The 18,898-nt window shown below is 38.2% G+C and overlaps 2 protein-coding genes across 2 annotated transcripts in view; both read left to right on the forward strand.

Moving 5' to 3' along the window:
• The window catches only part of LOC102304663 (SR-related and CTD-associated factor 4), a 28,608-nt gene extending 17,556 nt beyond the window's left edge, over positions 1–11,052 (forward strand). The window contains exons 17-18 of the mRNA XM_005926476.3: positions 9,628–9,766; positions 9,973–11,052. Of these exons, the coding sequence (XP_005926538.1) occupies positions 9,628–9,766; positions 9,973–10,403 (570 nt within the window). The 3' untranslated portion in view covers positions 10,404–11,052. The remainder of the gene's footprint in view (positions 1–9,627; positions 9,767–9,972) is intronic.
• A 116-nt stretch (positions 11,053–11,168) lies between these two features.
• Positions 11,169–18,898, forward strand: part of LOC102305574 (rho guanine nucleotide exchange factor TIAM1-like) — a 39,644-nt gene continuing 31,914 nt past the window's right edge. Inside the window, exon 1 of the mRNA XM_014334915.2 lies at positions 11,169–11,663. The gene's annotated coding sequence lies outside the window, so the exon portion shown is untranslated. The remainder of the gene's footprint in view (positions 11,664–18,898) is intronic.

Raw genomic sequence — 18,898 nt, forward strand, 5'->3', positions numbered from 1 at the left:
GTCTTTTAAAATTTCATATATCTCTTTTTAGAGATCCAACTATGTGTGTTCAAAGTTCATTTCCATTCTAAAATATTAAACTGATTAAAATGCACAGTATTTAGAGGCATGCATTTCAGGTTCTGCTAGTTCAGCATTCATTAACTTGTGTTATGAAAAATATATGCAGTGTTGTTTCAGTCATATTGAAATGAGGTGAAATTTCAAGAAAAGAGGGGATTCTTCGGTTACATCGAGTAATACAAGAATGATCTAGATCCATGTTTGAAGAACATCAGGCTCACATGAGTCTCCACAAAGGTAAGGGTCATAACAATTATCTTTGGATGTGCTTCGCACCCTGATGCCATGGGATTGTTGGAAGATGATGGAAATTTTCATCATAATAAAATGGCTCTTTGAATATTTGTCCTTAAAAAAGAGAAGAATCCTAAATTGTCGGTTCTTAAGTTCAGTTTATTGTAGGTTATCTCGCTACTGTCTTTTCACAAGTCTTCTAAGTAGCACAATAGACAAAGACCAAATGAATTATTTTGATTGAAAGCATTGAGTTTACACTCATCAAGGATCAGATCTTGATCAAACAGCTTATGCCTGGCTCCGTGCCTCATGGGGCTTCCTCTGTGGGAATAGCCTGCAGGAAACATGAAGCAGTTGTTATACTCTGCTGATGGAGTGAAACACCAGGGTAAGAGCAGACCATTATGTTGCTACCCAGTTATAACTTTTCAAGTCCGTTTTTTCCATGCCAAGAGCCATATGTTTTGTTTTTTGTTTGTTTTTTTGTCTGGGTTTTTTTTTTTTTTGGGGGGGGGGGGGTCTTTTCAACAATACACTTTTTTTCTTTGTAACTGTATATATTGTACTGAAATGAAAGAAATCTTGAGGGGGAAATGAAACTAGACATTTTCAAAAAGTTTTTTTTACGTTTGGCTAGTGCAGAATTCACATGACTTAATAGATTATTTTGATCAGCTCTTATCAGTAAATTTCATCATCTGCCAAAGGCTGATAGCTGTGTCTGGAAGGCTAACACACACTTTCTAGACAAACGTGCTGGGCCACCTGAATATTACAACTATTGGAGCTGGAACACCATAACTCGAAACTCCCAGCACACAGTGTTAGTACTGATATTCATGCCACGTGAGGTTTAAAATTGGAGTCATTGAGTCAGCAACAAGTCAACTGTTGGTGATTTTTACACACTATGCAGCTCAAACCCATGGTAACCCCATCTGAATTTTGTGGCTTAATTGCTGTGGTTCATAAATATTTCCATTTTACAGTGAAAACACTTACAGTTGATGGTGAAATATCTGGGAAGGGCCCCTATGACAGTACCATGCTTGAGTTCCACAAACTCTTTTAAAGGGCCCATTCTTTCACAAATGTTTGTAAAGGCAAACTGCATGGCTGCATGCTTGATTTTATACTATGGCAATTGGACTAATTTCAAAGATTTAAGAGATGTGACAGAAAAGTTTGAACATATAGTGTATTGGTCACAGCAGCAGGGAGTTAAATTATACATTCCTGCCCCAGGTAGTTATTTGTAAAAATTTAAGAAAAGGTAGATGTGGCAATGTTGGAAAAACTTACTATACTCTTGCCCCCTTCAGTGCCTTGACCATTTAAACTTCAGACTTCAGTGTGGAAAAATCCTCCCTTTGGTTCCCTCCAATGGCAGTATCAAACTATGCAGTATTGCAGACAGAAATGTACACCACTGTGGAGTCTCAATTTGGCTTTTCAGTAAAATTATAAGTATTAAACCCTGGTGACTGCTGTCCAGATTAAATGTAGCGTTTTTTCAGCATTCCTTTGTCTTGCCTGAAGAAACAAATCAGCTTTTTACCTAAGATTAAAACTGCTAATCTTAAATCAAGTGATGGTAGTTTAGGCTGAATGTAGAACGGGTATGTCCTTCATCGGAGGGCCACAAGGTGTATGCGAACAATGTTACATTTCCTACACGCTGTGACTTCAGATAAATGCTTACATTGTTAAAAAGTTGTGAGTGATTTGGAATTACTGGGATATAAACTCAATTATTTATTAAATTATTTATAAAATGTGATCTGACATCCAAACTCTCAACACAGAAGCTCTTTTTTTAAAGTTATTTTTTTCCTAAACACTCTTAGTCCAGATTTGGAAAACGTAAGTGAACTCTTCACTTAGTCAGAATTATTTTGGCTCACAGCCTCCATCAGACATAGTGTGTACATTGGTAAGAAGAATTTTTGTTTCCTTACAATCTACAAAACTTAGTGTTCATCAGTATTTCTGTGTGTTTCAGTGGCTCCCACTGCATCCATGCCCTGTAGCACAGCAGCCCCATGCCATTCATTATGTTTCGCAGTTGGAATGAGGCTATGAAGTTGATGTGTGGGCTTCCCCCCCCCCTCTAAACCTGTATCCAGAAAGCTGGAAATTCTTCTCAGCTACCTACAGAAAAATATTATTAATACCTACCGTCATCTGTTATATATCATTATCTGGAAAGTGTGAATGCTGCTCTTGGTGAGATTTTTGCAGGCCACCCACTGTGCCTTTATTTATAGGGAGGGACTACAACCTACACTTCTCCCATTTTAAGTGTCTTTTGGAGAAGTTGGCAGCACAGGTATTGAAATAATTTTTTTCAGCCTGCAATTTGAATTATTATTTAGTATGCTCAGTAAAGATATGAGAAGTACAACTGTGGTTACTAATTTACTGTTACTTTTAGTTATTAGTTTAGTCAGATTCTTTTTCAATAATTGTGATTAGGCTCAAGATCAGATCACATTTCATGAGTAATCAATGGAGATATTACAATATTCCAAATGCTTTGCATGCTTTTTGTTGTCAATGTACATCATACAACCGACATGTGGAAACTGTGGGTGCTGCAACGTGCAGTTAATATGAAAGTGGTTAGAACTGCATTTCCTCAAGTGGCCACTTGAGGTTGGTTCAAGCAGTGAGTCAGTCCCCATAGACTTTCATGTTTAAATGGCCAACTTTAAAAATAAGTTTACAGTAAGGTACTGGTCCGTCCTGGTAGCTAAACTACACCTACATAAAACTGTACAGATGGCATTATTTTTATTAGTTATCTGTTTATACTTGTGTAGCTGTGGCTAGCAGCTATCTGCCAAGCTTAATCTCTTCTCAATTGAATCACAGAGTTCTCGACCATGTATGCTATCTGACAAATATTACTGCTGGCTGTTTAGCCAGATGGACAGCAACCTGTTTGTGCTTCAGTCTTTGTTATTGAAATTGTAGTATTTTCTGTTTGGTACTAATCAGAGTGTGTGCACGATACATGGATCCACCTTGCTAACCTCTTCTGTGACTTCTGGCTACAGATACCCTCATGAATTTATGAACATTAAGACTTTAAAACAGGGATACAGTGATATGGTGGCCACATATCTTTTAATAATATATCTAAATTTAAAAAAAGACACGTGCATGTGTAGTTGTCTCCAAATGTAATTCATAGTGGTGGCATTATGAAAATCATTAAATATGTGACGAATGATTAATTGGCAACTCCTGTGAGTTACTGACGACATTCATGACATATTTAAGATTTACATCTAAAGAAGATTGTTTTAACGAGTGCACATCAGAGGTTACAGCTTAACTTTTAACACATGAATCCAAATATTTCTGGTTTGTGTGTATTAGTTGTCCTGATATTAGGAAGTCGCAAAGAAGGGTGAGCAGCATATTGTATTCTATACAAGCACCAAGATTTGTTCTCCAGTTTCCGTGGCACCAAGGAGAGAATGTCTGGGCAGAAACAAATAGTGATCAATCTGCAGCATTTGCTAGCCTTTTAACCTCATGTGTTCACTGATTTACTGATCAGTGATTATCGTGCATTCAAGGGGTCACAAGCATAACTTGCATGAATTTAGGTTTGCAGATGGAATTATTGAGAATTATTGAAATTCTTTCCTGTAGTTGAAAACTAAAAAAAAATAGGATGTCTATTGATTTTTATCTTATTCTTAAGATATATATATAGTACTGTGCAAAAGTCCAGGTCTAGTTCTCCAGGCTTGAGGTCTTTCAAAGTTTTGCTTTTGACAACCTTCTGCTTTTTTGCTCATTTTCAGTCCAGTCCTTGTACCTGACCATTTTCACAGGACTTTCTTTTTTTAAATCTGTCACCTAACACTGATTCAAGAATCATTAAAGCATAAAAAAGACACGGAACTCAGTGAACGATCCAGTGTTGTGTACATATAACAGAACCAACTTGAAATTGTATATTTAGAGACTGTGTTACTTGCATCTTGTCATATTCAATGAAAATTATTCCCATTTCTGTAATTGAATCAATGGAAAATGCCAAAGGTGGCGCAGTCTGACAGGCATGAAATTGTATTTTTCGCCACCAACCTCAATTCCAAAGAGCCCGTAGCCAGAAATTTGGCATGTATTGATATAATGCAATATGCTCTTAAATATTTTGAGGAAACTGGACAAGAAGAGGTAAGAAGAAGAGGCAGGCTTTAAAATCTGCAGCAGATGAACAGTGTCAGAAAGTCATGTCCTTAAGAAACAGGAAAACAATCCAGGAAAGACCTGACACAAGACCTAAGAGATGCATCTGGGCCTTCAACTGATTCATCTGCTTACCAAAGACTCCTATGTGGTCTTAGTCGAAGGATGGCTGTCAAGAAGCCATTTTTAAAGACGGGAAATGGGCAGAAAGGGTTGAGCTATGCCAAATTAAACAAGAACTGAACTGAAACTCAGTTTTATGAATGAATCCAAATGTAAAATCTTTAGTTTATATTATATTGGGAGATGGGTGCAACAGTGAATGCCTACAGCAACCTCTAACATACTGTGGAGGCTCTGTGATCTTGTCAGATTTAATAAAATTATGAAGGCAGAAAAATAGCATCAGATTCTGACCCACCATGCAATATCATCTTAAAAACATCTGATTGGCAAGAGCTTCACTTTCAGCATGTCTGTTATCCCAAACACCCTGAATTCAGTGAAAACAACAAAATGTAAAGTGTGAAACAAATAGTAAACAGATAAGGGCTGCCTTAATACTCGGTACAATACTGTATCTAAACTAAATTACCTGAGGATGCATTCATACAGCAAGCGTAGCATCATGAAAATGTTCCTTATTATTATGTATTGTTATACTTTAAATAATGTAGTCAGACCTAAAATAATAAATGGTAATTTAGTTAATTTTTTTTAAAAATTTTGTTATTAAATAAATAATTCTCATGAATTATATAGATAAACATTGTAATATAACTTTTTTCTATAGTATTTTTATTTTAGAAAGATATTAATTTTGTTGCTAGTAGCAATGTATACTTCTGATATTGCATATGAACTTAAATTTCATAAAACTTGTATTCTTTTATTTTAAAATGAAAGGGGAAGATGAAACTTTGGGGATTCATCCATTTTCTTCTGCTTATCCGATTTGGGGTTGTGGGAACCTGGAGTGTATCCCAGCTATCATAGAGTGAAAGGCAGCCCTATATTACTATGCAGAGATGATGGAAAATGTAAACCATAGCTCACACATAACATTCACAGGACTTTAGAGGAAGCATAATAGAAATGCACAAAACTGGAAGTTTACAAAAGTGTATTTTAACTTCTAGTTGTTCATCCATTAAGAAGAACATCAGACCTTTTCATGTGTAATCAATACAGAAATCATGTTAATACCAAAGGCTTCACAAATATTTTCCTGCGACTGAATACAATTAAAAGTTCTATGATTAGAAAGGCAGTTCAGTGATATCCATGATACTACAGTAAGCTCTCGGTCTGTGTCATAGAGGTACAGTGTTTGTCTGTTTGGGTTGCTCTATGTTACTTATTTGACCCTATTTTGTGATTTGTTTTTTCCTATTTGTGATGAACACTATTTACAATGCTTCACTAAGTAGACAAGTGCTGGGGTAAAAAAAAAACTTTCTCAGGTCAAACACCTGGACATATTTAATGTTTAATCTTTTCCCTAACTATTTGAGCTATTGTTGTGCGGCTTTTATTCAAACTGGACTTTGTTACTTTAATTTTTAAAAAGAGAAATAAAGTCATTCATTGAATAAAGCCTTATAACCTGACAAGCTAGAAACTATGATTCTTACAAGTGTGCTGTACATTATCAAAATACAGAAAGTACCTTATACAGATTTAAAATGTCATGTTACATTGACCTTTGACCTCTCTTTCAAGTTCAATAAAGTGATCCAAAGTGATAATAGTGCTATATAGAGCTATATAAAACTTTGTTTCTAACTGCCATTGTTTACGTTGTGAACATATAAATATAAAGGAAAATATATTTGGGATTTTTAAATATCGTGTTACTCTGACCTCTGACCTCTCTTCAAGGTCAAATAAGGTCAAGCTTTTATTAGGTCAGCTTTCATAAAATGTCTTTTATCTTTAGATCTGTGTTTACAGTTCTGCTGCCTTTGTTTGCACTGACAACATTTTGGGATTCTAAATCTCCCATTATAGTTTGCATCCAAATATCATGTTACATTTGACCTCTGATCTAATTTTTACATTCAACATCTGCTTTTTTTTTTTTTTCAAGTTAACCCAAATTTTGTGATATATTTTAAGAAAATATTGTCTAGAGAAAAAGAATGAGCTGACGATTTAGTTAGAAATATACTGTAGTATAAAACTGTAATATAAGCTCAAGTTATTCATTTGCAATTATTCACAAATCAGTAACTATTATCCATTACTCCTACATAATAATTGTGTTGTCAAAGAAGACATCCTCCATGCAACCTTTTATTTGATTTTTATTTACTGCACTATAAACTTCTTAAAGTATGTTTAAAGTAAAATGTAATACAATTCTCTTAAAAGTAAGTGAAATGATTAAACTGTTCAGTCTGGCAAAAGTGTCATATCTGACGTTTTTGTTTATGCCGGTTCAGAGGTGTGTGTTTTACTGTTCGCTGGGTATGTAGAGACAAATGCAACTTCAAACCTCGGATACTGAAAGTGAATGAAAAACTTTATAAAAATACAGGGAGTGCAGAATTATTAGGCAAATGAGTATTTTGTCCACATCATCCTCTTCATGCATGTTGTCTTACTCCAAGCTGTATAGGCTCGAAAGCCTACTACCAATTAAGCATATTAGGTGATGTGCATCTCTGTAATGAGAAGGGGTGTGGTCTAATGACATCAACACCCTATATCAGGTGTGCATAATTATTAGGCAACGTCCTTTCCTTTGGCAAAATGGGTCAAAAGAAGGACTTGACAGGCTCAGAAAAGTCAAAAATAGTGAGATATCTTGCAGAGGGATGCAGCAGTCTCAAAATTGCAAAGCTTCTGAAGCGTGATCATCGAACAATCAAGCGTTTCATTCAAAATAGTCAACAGGGTCGCAAGAAGCGTGTGGAAAAACCAAGGCGCAAAATAACTGCCCATGAACTGAGAAAAGTCAAGCGTGCAGCTGCCAAGATGCCACTTGCCACCAGTTTGGCCATATTTCAGAGCTGCAACATCACTGGAGTGCCCAAAAGCACAAGGTGTGCAATACTCAGAGACATGGCCAAGGTAAGAAAGGCTGAAAGACGACCACCACTGAACAAGACACACAAGCTGAAACGTCAAGACTGGGCCAAGAAATATCTCAAGACTGGTTTTTCTAAGGTTTTATGGACTGATGAAATGAGAGTGAGTCTTGATGGGCCAGATGGATGGGCCCGTGGCTGGATTGGTAAAGGGCAGAGAGCTCCAGTCCGACTCAGACGCCAGCAAGGTGGAGGTGGAGTACTGGTTTGGGCTGGTATCATCAAAGATGAGCTTGTGGGGCCTTTTCGGGTTGAGGATGGAGTCAAGCTCAACTCCCAGTCCTACTGCCAGTTTCTGGAAGACACCTTCTTCAAGCAGTGGTACAGGAAGAAGTCTGCATCCTTCAAGAAAAACATGATTTTCATGCAGGACAATGCTCCATCACACGCGTCCAAGTACTCCACAGCGTGGCTGGCAAGAAAGGGTATAAAAGAAGAAAAACTAATGACATGGCCTCCTTGTTCACCTGATCTGAACCCCATTGAGAACCTGTGGTCCATCATCAAATGTGAGATTTACAAGGAGGGAAAACAGTACACCTCTCTGAACAGTGTCTGGGAGGCTGTGGTTGCTGCTGCACGCAATGTTGATGGTGAACAGATCAAAACACTGACAGAATCCATGGATGGCAGGCTTTTGAGTGTCCTTGCAAAGAAAGGTGGCTATATTGGTCGCTGATTTGTTTTTGTTTTGTTTTTGAATGTCAGAAATGTATATTTGTGAATGTGGAGATGTTATATTGGTTTCACTGGTAAAAATAAATAATTGAAATGGGTATATATTTGTTTTTTGTTAAGTTGCCTAATAATTATGCACAGTAATAGTCACCTGCACACACAGATATCCCCCTAAAATAGCTAAAACTAAAAACAAACTAAAAACTACTTCCAAAAACATTCAGCTTTGATATTAATGAGTTTTTTGGGTTCATTGAGAACATGGTTGTTGTTCAATAATAAAATTATTCCTCAAAAATACAACTTGCCTAATAATTCTGCACTCCCTGTATATATAGAGCTGCTGTCATGTATGGAAAAGGTATCCGAGGTCCTAGTGGTTCAGTTCAGTTAAAAATGGCCTGAAAGTAAAACATTTGTCTAAAATCTGAACTTCCTAACTAAAACCTTTTTTAAATGCCATGCCCTTTAAAGTTCAGTTCGTTCACATAGAAGTGGTGGTCTTTTTCTTTGTAATCAGTGTCACATAACCAACTTATTCTGTTTCTGGTAAAGTTTTATGAGACTGATTCCTCTTAAAATGATTACTGACTTGTAAATGATTGCCTAAATGTCAACATGGCACACTTTGATGCCTTTCATATCTTTGATCATAAATCAGACTGGGATGAATTTTAGCAGATTTAAAGACATAAAAGTCATATTTTACTGGTACCTGACCAAACGTTGGTGCAATTTCAAAAATTGTATTGCAAATAAACAAATACAGTGCTTAAATCTACTGTGCAATCTACTTTCCAAGGTGAAGGTGTTAGCCTCTTGTTGATCTGTGGACATCTGCCACATGCCAACCTTTTAACCTTTTGCAACAGCTTTAATGTTTATTTCAGTTTGATATTGTGTGATTAGCAGCAGAGAACTCAGTTTTCTGTGAATTAATGAAAACTTTGAGGAATGCTGTAAAATAAAATACCAATTAAAAACTTTTTTTTTTCAAGTGACATCAAAAAAATACCAGTGGGTGTTATCAATGAGCAACATTATGCTATGGAATCAGAAGATGCTGAACCAGAATCAGATGTTGCTTCCTGTTAAAGGGAGTGTTTCCTTCACGCTATTACCAAGTGTTTGCTTAAAGGGAATCGTTTGATTGTTGGGTTTTCTCTCTATTATTGTAGAGTCTTTACCATACAACAGCAAGTACCTTGTGGTGACTGTTGTTGTGATTTGGCGCTATATACGTAAAATTGAATTGAATTTAAAAAAAATCTTTAAGGTCACATCAGAAAGATTATCTTTTTCATTTACATTAATTTTAAGGATACCATTATATTTCTTTGTCTTCCAGTTACCACCAGTTCAACAGACAGAACTCATCGGAAGTTCGCCTGTCTTCCCAAGCCCTATTATGCTATCTCCTACATCCATGCCTCCAGCAGGAGTTCCTTTCATCCCCACAGAGTTTGATCCAACAAAGTTGGCAGCCGGTGAGAAATCTTCGCTAAATGCTATGGATTTTAAAATCTGTTATCTAAACCTAAGATTCAGAGGCAGTCAAAGTAGATTGTGTTTAAATTTAGTAAAAATCTATGCTGCATTTCTTTAAATGTTTTCTCTTTTTTTCCCTGCTGCAATTATACTTCATTTCTGTTTGAAAATCAATACAACCTTATCTTAAACTCTTTTGCAACAGGAAGTATAAAATCTCCAGAGATATCCACAGAAGATCCTAAAGGAAAGAAAGGTGCTTCTGTTGATGTCATGACTGCCAACCAGCTGGGGCATCCCACATCACCAGTAATGACCCTGCCGAGCCCTGCTATCATGCAGGGACACAGCCCGGGTATGCCACCTCTGCAACCGCCTCCCGGCATGACAAATCATCATATGCCTCCTTTCCTCTCACCTCCAAGCATGTCACAAATGCCCCCGCAAATGATTCCAGGAGGACCCATGTTTCCATCAGACAGGTTCAGAATGCCCATGCCGTTCCCTCCTCGCGGTCCCCCTTTCCATCGACATCCTTCCATGGGACCCGAGAGCATAAATGACAGGGAAGGAAGGCAGTTCCGAAATGCGAGGCCTGGATTTGGGTGTCCACCTTTTCACAGAGGGAGGTGGTAAATGCAAGAGGACTAATGAACCTATGGAAAGGAGCGGGGTTTATGTGGAACCACTGTGACAAAGACTGCTGTTATCTGTGAGTGGTGCATCAAAAAAACTGTTTAAAATTGTCACTGCACCAGATCCCTTTCCTAGCGTCCAAAATGAAAAGGAATACACTATTTTGTGATGTGATACCAACTTCTTTAAGTTCATCAACCAAGAGATTTGTTGCTGTAAATAATGTAATTGCTTGTAGCTGTTTGTTATTTTTTTGTATACCTAAAAGTTGTGGAGTTTATGGTTGAGTCTTTAATTGGTAGATGCAGGTACAAACAAAGGCAATGTCTGTATTTTTGAGCATATTCCTTTATCAGAGTTTTGTGTATGGAAGCAAATTATATAACATTTTTGGTATTTTGTTTTTAGTAGACTGCCTTTGTACTACGTTGATATTTAAGTCTTCACATGGAAAAAAAAGGTTGTCATGTGAAGAATATTTCATTCCTGCCAGTAGAGGGTAGAGTACACCCTGTTTCCTAAGGTCACACCTTGTAGGATCATGTGGAGTGAATATTGAAGAGTTACTGCCATTTGATCATGTGATGTATTTCTGTTGATCAAACTTATTTTGTTAATAAATTGTCCTGCATGAGGGGGTTTAACATAACAGAAATTTCAGGAACCTTTGGAAAGGCGCACGCAGATCCTGTGATATTTATTTTAAAGGAGTTTGTTTCATACCTTGGCGCCTGTCTTATTATAACTGGTCACGAATTTGCAGATTTTAGCTATGAAATCTCGACAGTGATAATGACTGATGGTTGCTTACACTGCTTAAACCGAGTTCAGTCTCCAGCACATATCACCTCGCATAGATTTGCTTACACCGAAAGACCTCCAGGCGCTAGACGCGCAAGCATTCTGCAATAAGGAGAAATGCGCAGAGATCTTTTTTATGGTCTCCGGTTCTTATTATTTTCTTTTTGTACACCAAAACATTTAGTGGACAAAGTCACTGGACGCCGATTCGAAGCTGCACAGCCGATTGGCTGTGAGAAAACATAAGTGGCATTCTCATGATCCACTTGTACTCCGTCTCCAAGGGCCGTGGGCTCCGCCCCTCTCAGTGGTGTGGAAACAACACGCATGGTCCGTGGACAGGCAGACCTTGGAGAAGCGACTGGATTGTGAGACATGGATGGGCATTACCGGTGTGTGAAACATGGGAATTTCAATGTTAGAGCGCAAGCGGGCAAATCATGACCGAGGCGGAGACAGGTAAGGAGACCCGGCTTACCACGCCGCCCGCATCATTAGAAGGAAAAATCGGCTCGATATCCGATCAAACTCCCGCGTGGTCCTAGCGCCGTCTGCACGCATGATCGCATCACTCAATCATACAAGTTTATCAGTGGTGACAGACGCTGCCGCACTGAAGCTGGCGGTGCGGTCCAGCGGTCGAGCCGGGCAAGATGCGGCTTTTTTGTGCGCGGAGTGTTGATGCCCAATAATTCAGTCTCACCTCGGTTGTTTTGGGGGTGCAAACAGTCATGTGCTGTGCCTGAATGATGGGAGACACGCAGCTGGGTTAACATGCATGTCCAGCCGTTCGAGCCCAGTGTATGAATACACCAGCATGAACAAATTATGCAAGACGTGCAGAGCGGGCAAGATGCCCGCCTTGACACCTTGCAGGTTTTTGAGCACCTCCGTGGTCATTTGGACAGTTTCGAAAATGAGAAGCGTGTGATTTGAGTGCGGTACATTGTTGCATGAAGCACAGCACATCACTGATCCAGCGCTGTTTGTTGGTGTAATGAGACTACACCTTAGTAAACAGACCGTATGCAGGTGACTCAACTGAAAAGCGGCAGCTCATTTGTGTACTCCAATGACCTTATGTCACGTTTGTTGCAGCGTCACTGCCATAGACTGCTGCTGAAAGTGTTACTTCCTGTCTTGTCACTGTGTAGGTCTTTAGCCGCATCAGATTTAATATATATGGAGGGAAAATAGATAGATAGTGATTACTATTAATTTACAACTAGCCAACGTGTTTTTGCAGTTCATGCTATCAGGAGAAACATGGGCTCATAAAAAAATATCTCACCCTATTTGGTTGTGGTGCAGCTTCTTAGTCAGCAGCTCCTATGTCTTGCGAGCCAAGACACTGCCTACTGTGCAAGTGATTGAAGCACTTGTAAAGATAATACCAGCCATAACATCTTAACTGTTACAATACACAGCGGAAAATAACTTTTATAAAGACTGAAGTTACAGTAACAGGATGGCTAACAGTCATGTGTTGTTGCATCACTTGAAGTGCAGCTGAACCTTTGAACATCCAGGGTTTGTGAAGTACACTTAAATTCACAATTGCCACGACAGCTTATAAGCACAATACATGCTGCAGACCCACATGCAAATGCAGTCTTCAAGTTGTTGCAAGTATTAATGAGGAGGGAAAAAACGGATCAACTAGTTTTTGGGTATCAAAAAATGCTGAATGACATCCAATAAAACAAGCCCAAACCACATCAGGCATACATTTAGAGATGAAAGGTATCAGGAAGGGGAAACTTGATTTAAATACCACAGGGCTAGTTTTCAATGCAAATTATGCGCTTCTTTTTTGCCCTGTTACATGATAATAAACTAACACGATGATAACTGAAAACTAACACTGTTCATATCTGTCTTTGGAATTAAGTCAGTTTCAAAGGTGACAGAAGGAAAAAATGTATCTTTAAATGTTCATAGAAGTCATTGTGGATGGATTTAAACACCACAGGTCTGTTCAACATACCTCCAAAAGGAATAAGGTGGGTGCCCTTTGAGTTTTGTTTCTTCACGCAGTAGTTTTTAGTTAAAATTCCCATTATTTCTTGAGTTATCTCAATATTTAAAAGATCCTGCACATTTTGGGGGGTTGTTTGGTTTGTTATGGTGAGTACCTATTTGTGGATGGCCTAAAAGCTTAAAAAGGAGCAGGTTTCCCTACATGTGTTTGGAAGGTATTCTTCCAGTGTTTACAGAACCTTTCCATAACAATGAAAGTGGAGAACCACGGAAATCAAACGACCATCTTTATGAGCATCCAGCAGCTTGGCCTCAGGGTTTCCTTCGAGGTGGTAACTTGAGTGCAAGCTTGCATGTATGACATGCCTGCACAGAGACCTCACTCTTTCTCTGCCCCCTTATTTTTGTTGTAAAGTTGCACTTAATATTTCTCCCCTCTGGCTTGCGTCAACAGTTGTTAACTTTGCATCTCAAAGATCTCAAATGTTAGACCAGCATGAAGCAGTCCAACAACTCTGCTCATGAAAGAATCCCTGCACAGTTTTATGGTAATTTGTTGGCTTTTGGTACAATCCATGACTTTGTTCTTCATGCGTGTACAGAAATGTACTACCAAGCAAAGTTGATTTCTCGAGATGCGCATAATCTAACCCTCATAAGTGCTCTTTTTGAATTATTCATTTCCATCCCACTTGCACATAACTCCTCATTCATTTGCAAATTGGTGCAAAGTAAATACTGAAGGCAGTCTAGTGTTTTTTGCTTAGTGCCAAGTGAATAACATACAGAGATCAGTGTGATCATACTAACGCCAACCATTCACTGAAATGTAAACTTACTACTACCTTTTGCACTGGTTTGAATTGTAACTTCACAACCACGGCTGGATTTTTGTTAGATCACTGGTATCCCAGTGTTGGCTTTTCAAACAATCCATTTAAACAGTCAGCGAGTAAGAGAGGAGGCGTGTTGTGGAAATATTAATTACAGAAGTTAGACCACAACCACAGAGCTGGAAATCCTTTCCAAAAGGAAACTTATTTTATACTGCTAAGCCGCTGATTGTAGGTATTACAATGAGAGTATTGAGTTGAGCTAAAGCCTCAGCGCCATGTACACGCAGGAAAATATTACTAACAGCCATTACGCTGCTTATTAGCTTTTGGCAATAAAACAACCACCTCTATATTCCTAATTGCACATTGCTTGCAAGAATTGTAAAGCATTTGAACAAACTCCTGGCTTACATGGAGTTGTGAGTTTCTGTCAGTATCCTACTTGCTTTAGCAGAGTCCAAGCTCCCCAAATATTTAATGGTAGAACTACTGATCAGCACTTGATTGATCCATTGACTCTGAATGAGAATCAAATGGGAAACCAGCAACTCTGAACATGGATATATCATTTAAATTCTTGTTGAAAGGTAAAAAAGTTTGTCAAATGTGAGAATTTGCTTGCCTTCCATTTTTCATAACGGAACGTTTAATGTTTTGAAGTTTAAGGTAAAACTTGAATCACGTTGTTCTACACAATTTTTTTTTTTTGTGATCTGACACTATTGTGTAACATTGATGTTGCAGCTGCAAACTCTGCTATCCAGAGTCTTGTGATAAATATGGTCTTCAGAGGCTGGTTGCCAGATTTATCTTGTGAGAATTATGTGCTCTAATACTCCATGGACCGACAGATTTTTATAACAGACTAAGACATATTTCACATTGCAGCCATATGCACGAGTGAAGTTATCCATTTTTTTTTTTTAATCCGTTGATCTCAAAATGTTTAGTACAACAGTTTTGAGTAGATTAATTAAGGACAGCCATGCTTTCCAATCCACTTCTGTTTACATCCATGTGATACGGTGTGGCAGACGAGAGCTCGGCATTCCCTCGTTTCTCCTGACAGGACATCCGTCTCCATTAGAGAATATTATTAATATCCATCTTAGGATGGTTAAGAATGTTGCTCATTGTTTGCTACACGTGTAGTCAAGTGTAGTAATTTTATTCTAAATCTTAAGCATTGTACTTGAAACAACCTTTGAACCCCGTGTCTTCATATCACATGCATTTCGAAAGGTCTTTCATGTTTTTCTAATTTAACACAGATTCTCAGGAAGTCGCCGTGTATTCCTGGCTATGAAATGTCTGTTATGTTGAATTCCTAATATGCTGACAGTTTGCATTATCTCGAGAAGCATCTAAAGGGCTTGCCAAGATTTGATCCCAGATGCTTCCAGAGGACAACGCCTCCAGCAGTGCTGCACATCAGTGTAACTGTGATGCACTCCATATACTGTGAGAGAAACTTGTGTTGTATTCCACTAAGCTTAGAAAGCAAGAAAACCAAAGGACTTTAACTTCCTCAGTTTTAGCTTCGAAAGTGCTGCAGAGGCATTTTGTATGACTGTAAGCCTGACCTCTAAGCACAATGAAAACGCAGGCTTCTCATAAATTATTACAGACTTAAATTAACATTCTCAAAGACGGCATGAATAACATTGTGCTTCTTTGTCAAATCAACTTCACAGCAAACAAGAGCTTCAGAACCTTATTACCTTGTTAGTGGGATATTATTGTGTACATGCAGTATTCAGTAGCGCCTTTAGTACGCGTTTTCCGCAATGGCTTTTGGAAAGATAAATGAGTATTTAAACATCGTGTTAAACCTGTGTTCCTTCTATTTCTGAGCTGTGAGAAGAAACGTGTGACCAGCTGTCAAAAATGCACATGGCGATGATCATCAGCTTCACGTGGCTGATACAGCCTTGTGGTTTAGGATGAATAATAGATACTAAGTGCACAAAACTGCTGAGGCTATGAGTCACTTTGGGGTGATGGGAGTTGAGCTAACTTTAACACACCATTGGTCACAAAAAATAACTTTTCAGAGCCCCTTTTTGCTTGCCTTGGTTTGAATCTGCGTCGAATGCGCTTTCACCGGCATACAAAAACAATTGGTTGCCAAGGATATGCTTTCAAAGCTCCCTCAAAAAACATTTATTTGGTCACATGGAAGTTAATCTGTACTAAAATGTGGTAAGATAAGTCTAGGTCACATAAAGTACAAGTGCTTTATGTCGCTATTGGTGTTTTAAATGCCTCTAGTTAAGAGAAAGGTAGATTTTAGATAATTACTTGACTTTTAAACCGATTTATACATTTAAAATATTAATAATTTGCATGTTTCAGCTATCCAGTTGCTATTGCTTTTGCCTATATTTTTTTTTTATCTTTTATGATATAATAGACATATTAAATGATATTCTGATTATTTTTTTGAAAGCTACCAGAATGTATTTAAAACATTTACACGAGCTTACACGTTTTATAGGCACAACTGTGTATGCTTTGTGTAACTAGCTTAGTATGTATCAGACTCTACAGAGCAATTTATAAAGACACTTTAAAATATTACTGGCATCTTTTAATAACTAATATTGGGGAGCCACCTATGCTGTATAGGATCAATCCCAACCAAGCAGTTCCAGCGTTTTCTTTACACTCTAAGTCATTTCTCTCTCTATACCAGCGTCTTTGAAGTCGACTCTTGAGAGGCAAGTCTCTGCTGGAGACCACTGGATCCTCCACTAATGATCTCTATCCAGGCTGGGCTTGCTGCTTTCATGTCTTGCGTAACAGTTGCATTTTTTTCTCTTTAGATATCATTCGTACATAGTGCTCCTCTTCAGTACAATGGATCCACAGAAGGGCACGGATGAAGGAGGGGGTTGGCGTGATTGAGGAGACCTTCAAGAAAATAAGACAAACACTTAAACCCTCGTGGTGAGGGATGTTCTTTTTAATGTTAATGTCAATTTGGTGGCTGAACCAAATCCTGCATATAGTATTAGACCCAGCGTGATGTGTGAACAGTTTGTATTTTTCAGAGTTGTTGATTCAACATCTTGAGTTGTGGGTAAAACTCATCCGTGTCTATTTGAAGGAAGACGATAATTGGTGTAAGACAAGAAGGTATCTTGGCTTTGTAGTTTGTAGCGGTTGCTGTTTTTAATACACATCCATAGTTTCATTGTACTCGATTTGTTTAGCATTTCGTATAATATTGCAGATGCTGCTGAATGGCAGGCTTTGCCATTAAATTTTAGGCCTAGTCAGGAAGTCATACTACTGCAACCTGATAATAATAAGCTACGTAAGCTTGCATGGCCCTTCATGGAAATGAGTTTTTTGTGTGACCAGTAATGTTTTTGGTTGCAAAAGTATTAATGCAAAATGATGGTGACTTTAACTTCAAAGCTACATCACGTTGAATGACGCACCACTTCATGGTCCATTCAGAATTGCTATAATAAAGCAAGTGTCGTCAATTATTAACTGACCTTTATTTAAAGCTGTTGTGGGGAGCAGCGGTTTGATTTGGCTAGTTAGACATGTTGGGTTTCTTTGCCTTGAAAAAAAGACACTGACTTTTGCCATGGCTTGAGGAATCAACGACCTCACTACGGAAGAAATTAGAATTTATGTGACCGAGTAACAGTTATAGCAGTTATGAAAAAAACAACAAAAAAAAATCCCCCCCAAAAAAACTCATTGTCTTTGCAATCACATTCAAAACCCACCTTGGGGAAGCCATTCTCCAATTTAAATGAGATTGTTTTTTTTGTTGAAGACAAAGCACAGCTCATTACTAACACCACCCCTGCTGTGAAGCCTTGTGGTGACAGCATCCCCTGTTTTACTGGCAAAGTTAAGACACAAATTAAAGGGGGTGTAGGTAAATTTAAAAGGGGGGAGAGTCAGGGGCTTCCTTACTACCTGAATCCAGTTCTGTTTTGTTGAACATCCAATACATGTTTCTACTCTGTCATTCTGATCTTGAACTTAACTATATCCTCACAAAAGTACTCCTGTGATTACTTTGCCTTCAGCTGATTTTTTTCCCCCCTCTTGCTATGGCTGAAGGTGATTGGCATTGATTGTGGTTGGTTGTGACACCTGCACAGCATCAGCAGTCTGAAGTGCTGTTGTGGATCTGTACCCGTAGTCTCACCTGCCAAATTGCTCCAGCGGTATTGAATGTCCTGTCAATGTATTGGATGTCCAATTCAATCAGCATCCAAATTGAGTGCAGGCAGCGCTGGTTTTAATAGCCTTGTGCCAGTGATGAGAAAGCAGAGTATTTTGTTTATCTGAGCTCCATGCAAGCAGTCTACATTTCTGAAATGCCTGTGGTGACAGCAGAGGAGGATTCAGCATTAGCCTACATTTCACTGACGGATGCATTTATTGCAGTGCTGTCTTATTCATTTTTTTTTCTTTTTTGGGGGCAGGGAGTAATTCCAATCTCATCTCATGTAACACAAATTTATTAAACTTTAATTTTATTCTCCGATGTTGTTTATTTGAAAAGTAACTTTAGATTTGTATTGGGATGTGGGTTTGATGACCCGTTGTTTTTAAGCAATACTCTCATAATAACATCCCTAGTGTGTCATGTGTACTGAGATCTTTTCAAGATCAAATTCCACCTAATTGTTTGCTAATTGGAAAAACAATTAGTGCCACATGGTACAATTTGTGTCTAATGCTGACAAATTACGGGTTATGCTTTTGCATGCTAGAGATATTTTTCTCTATGATTAAAACTTGGTGGTTATGTTTATTATCATTATTATTTTTTTAATATTAGTGGCATAACCTTGGTAGAAGAGGAAGCCAGCATGACAACACTGTAGGGCCATCCCCCCCCCC

This window comes from Haplochromis burtoni, unplaced genomic scaffold, assembly GCF_018398535.1.
Source record: "Haplochromis burtoni strain Fernald_Lab_line unplaced genomic scaffold, NCSU_Asbu1 Contig_36, whole genome shotgun sequence".
Lineage (NCBI taxonomy): Eukaryota > Metazoa > Chordata > Actinopteri > Cichliformes > Cichlidae > Haplochromis > Haplochromis burtoni.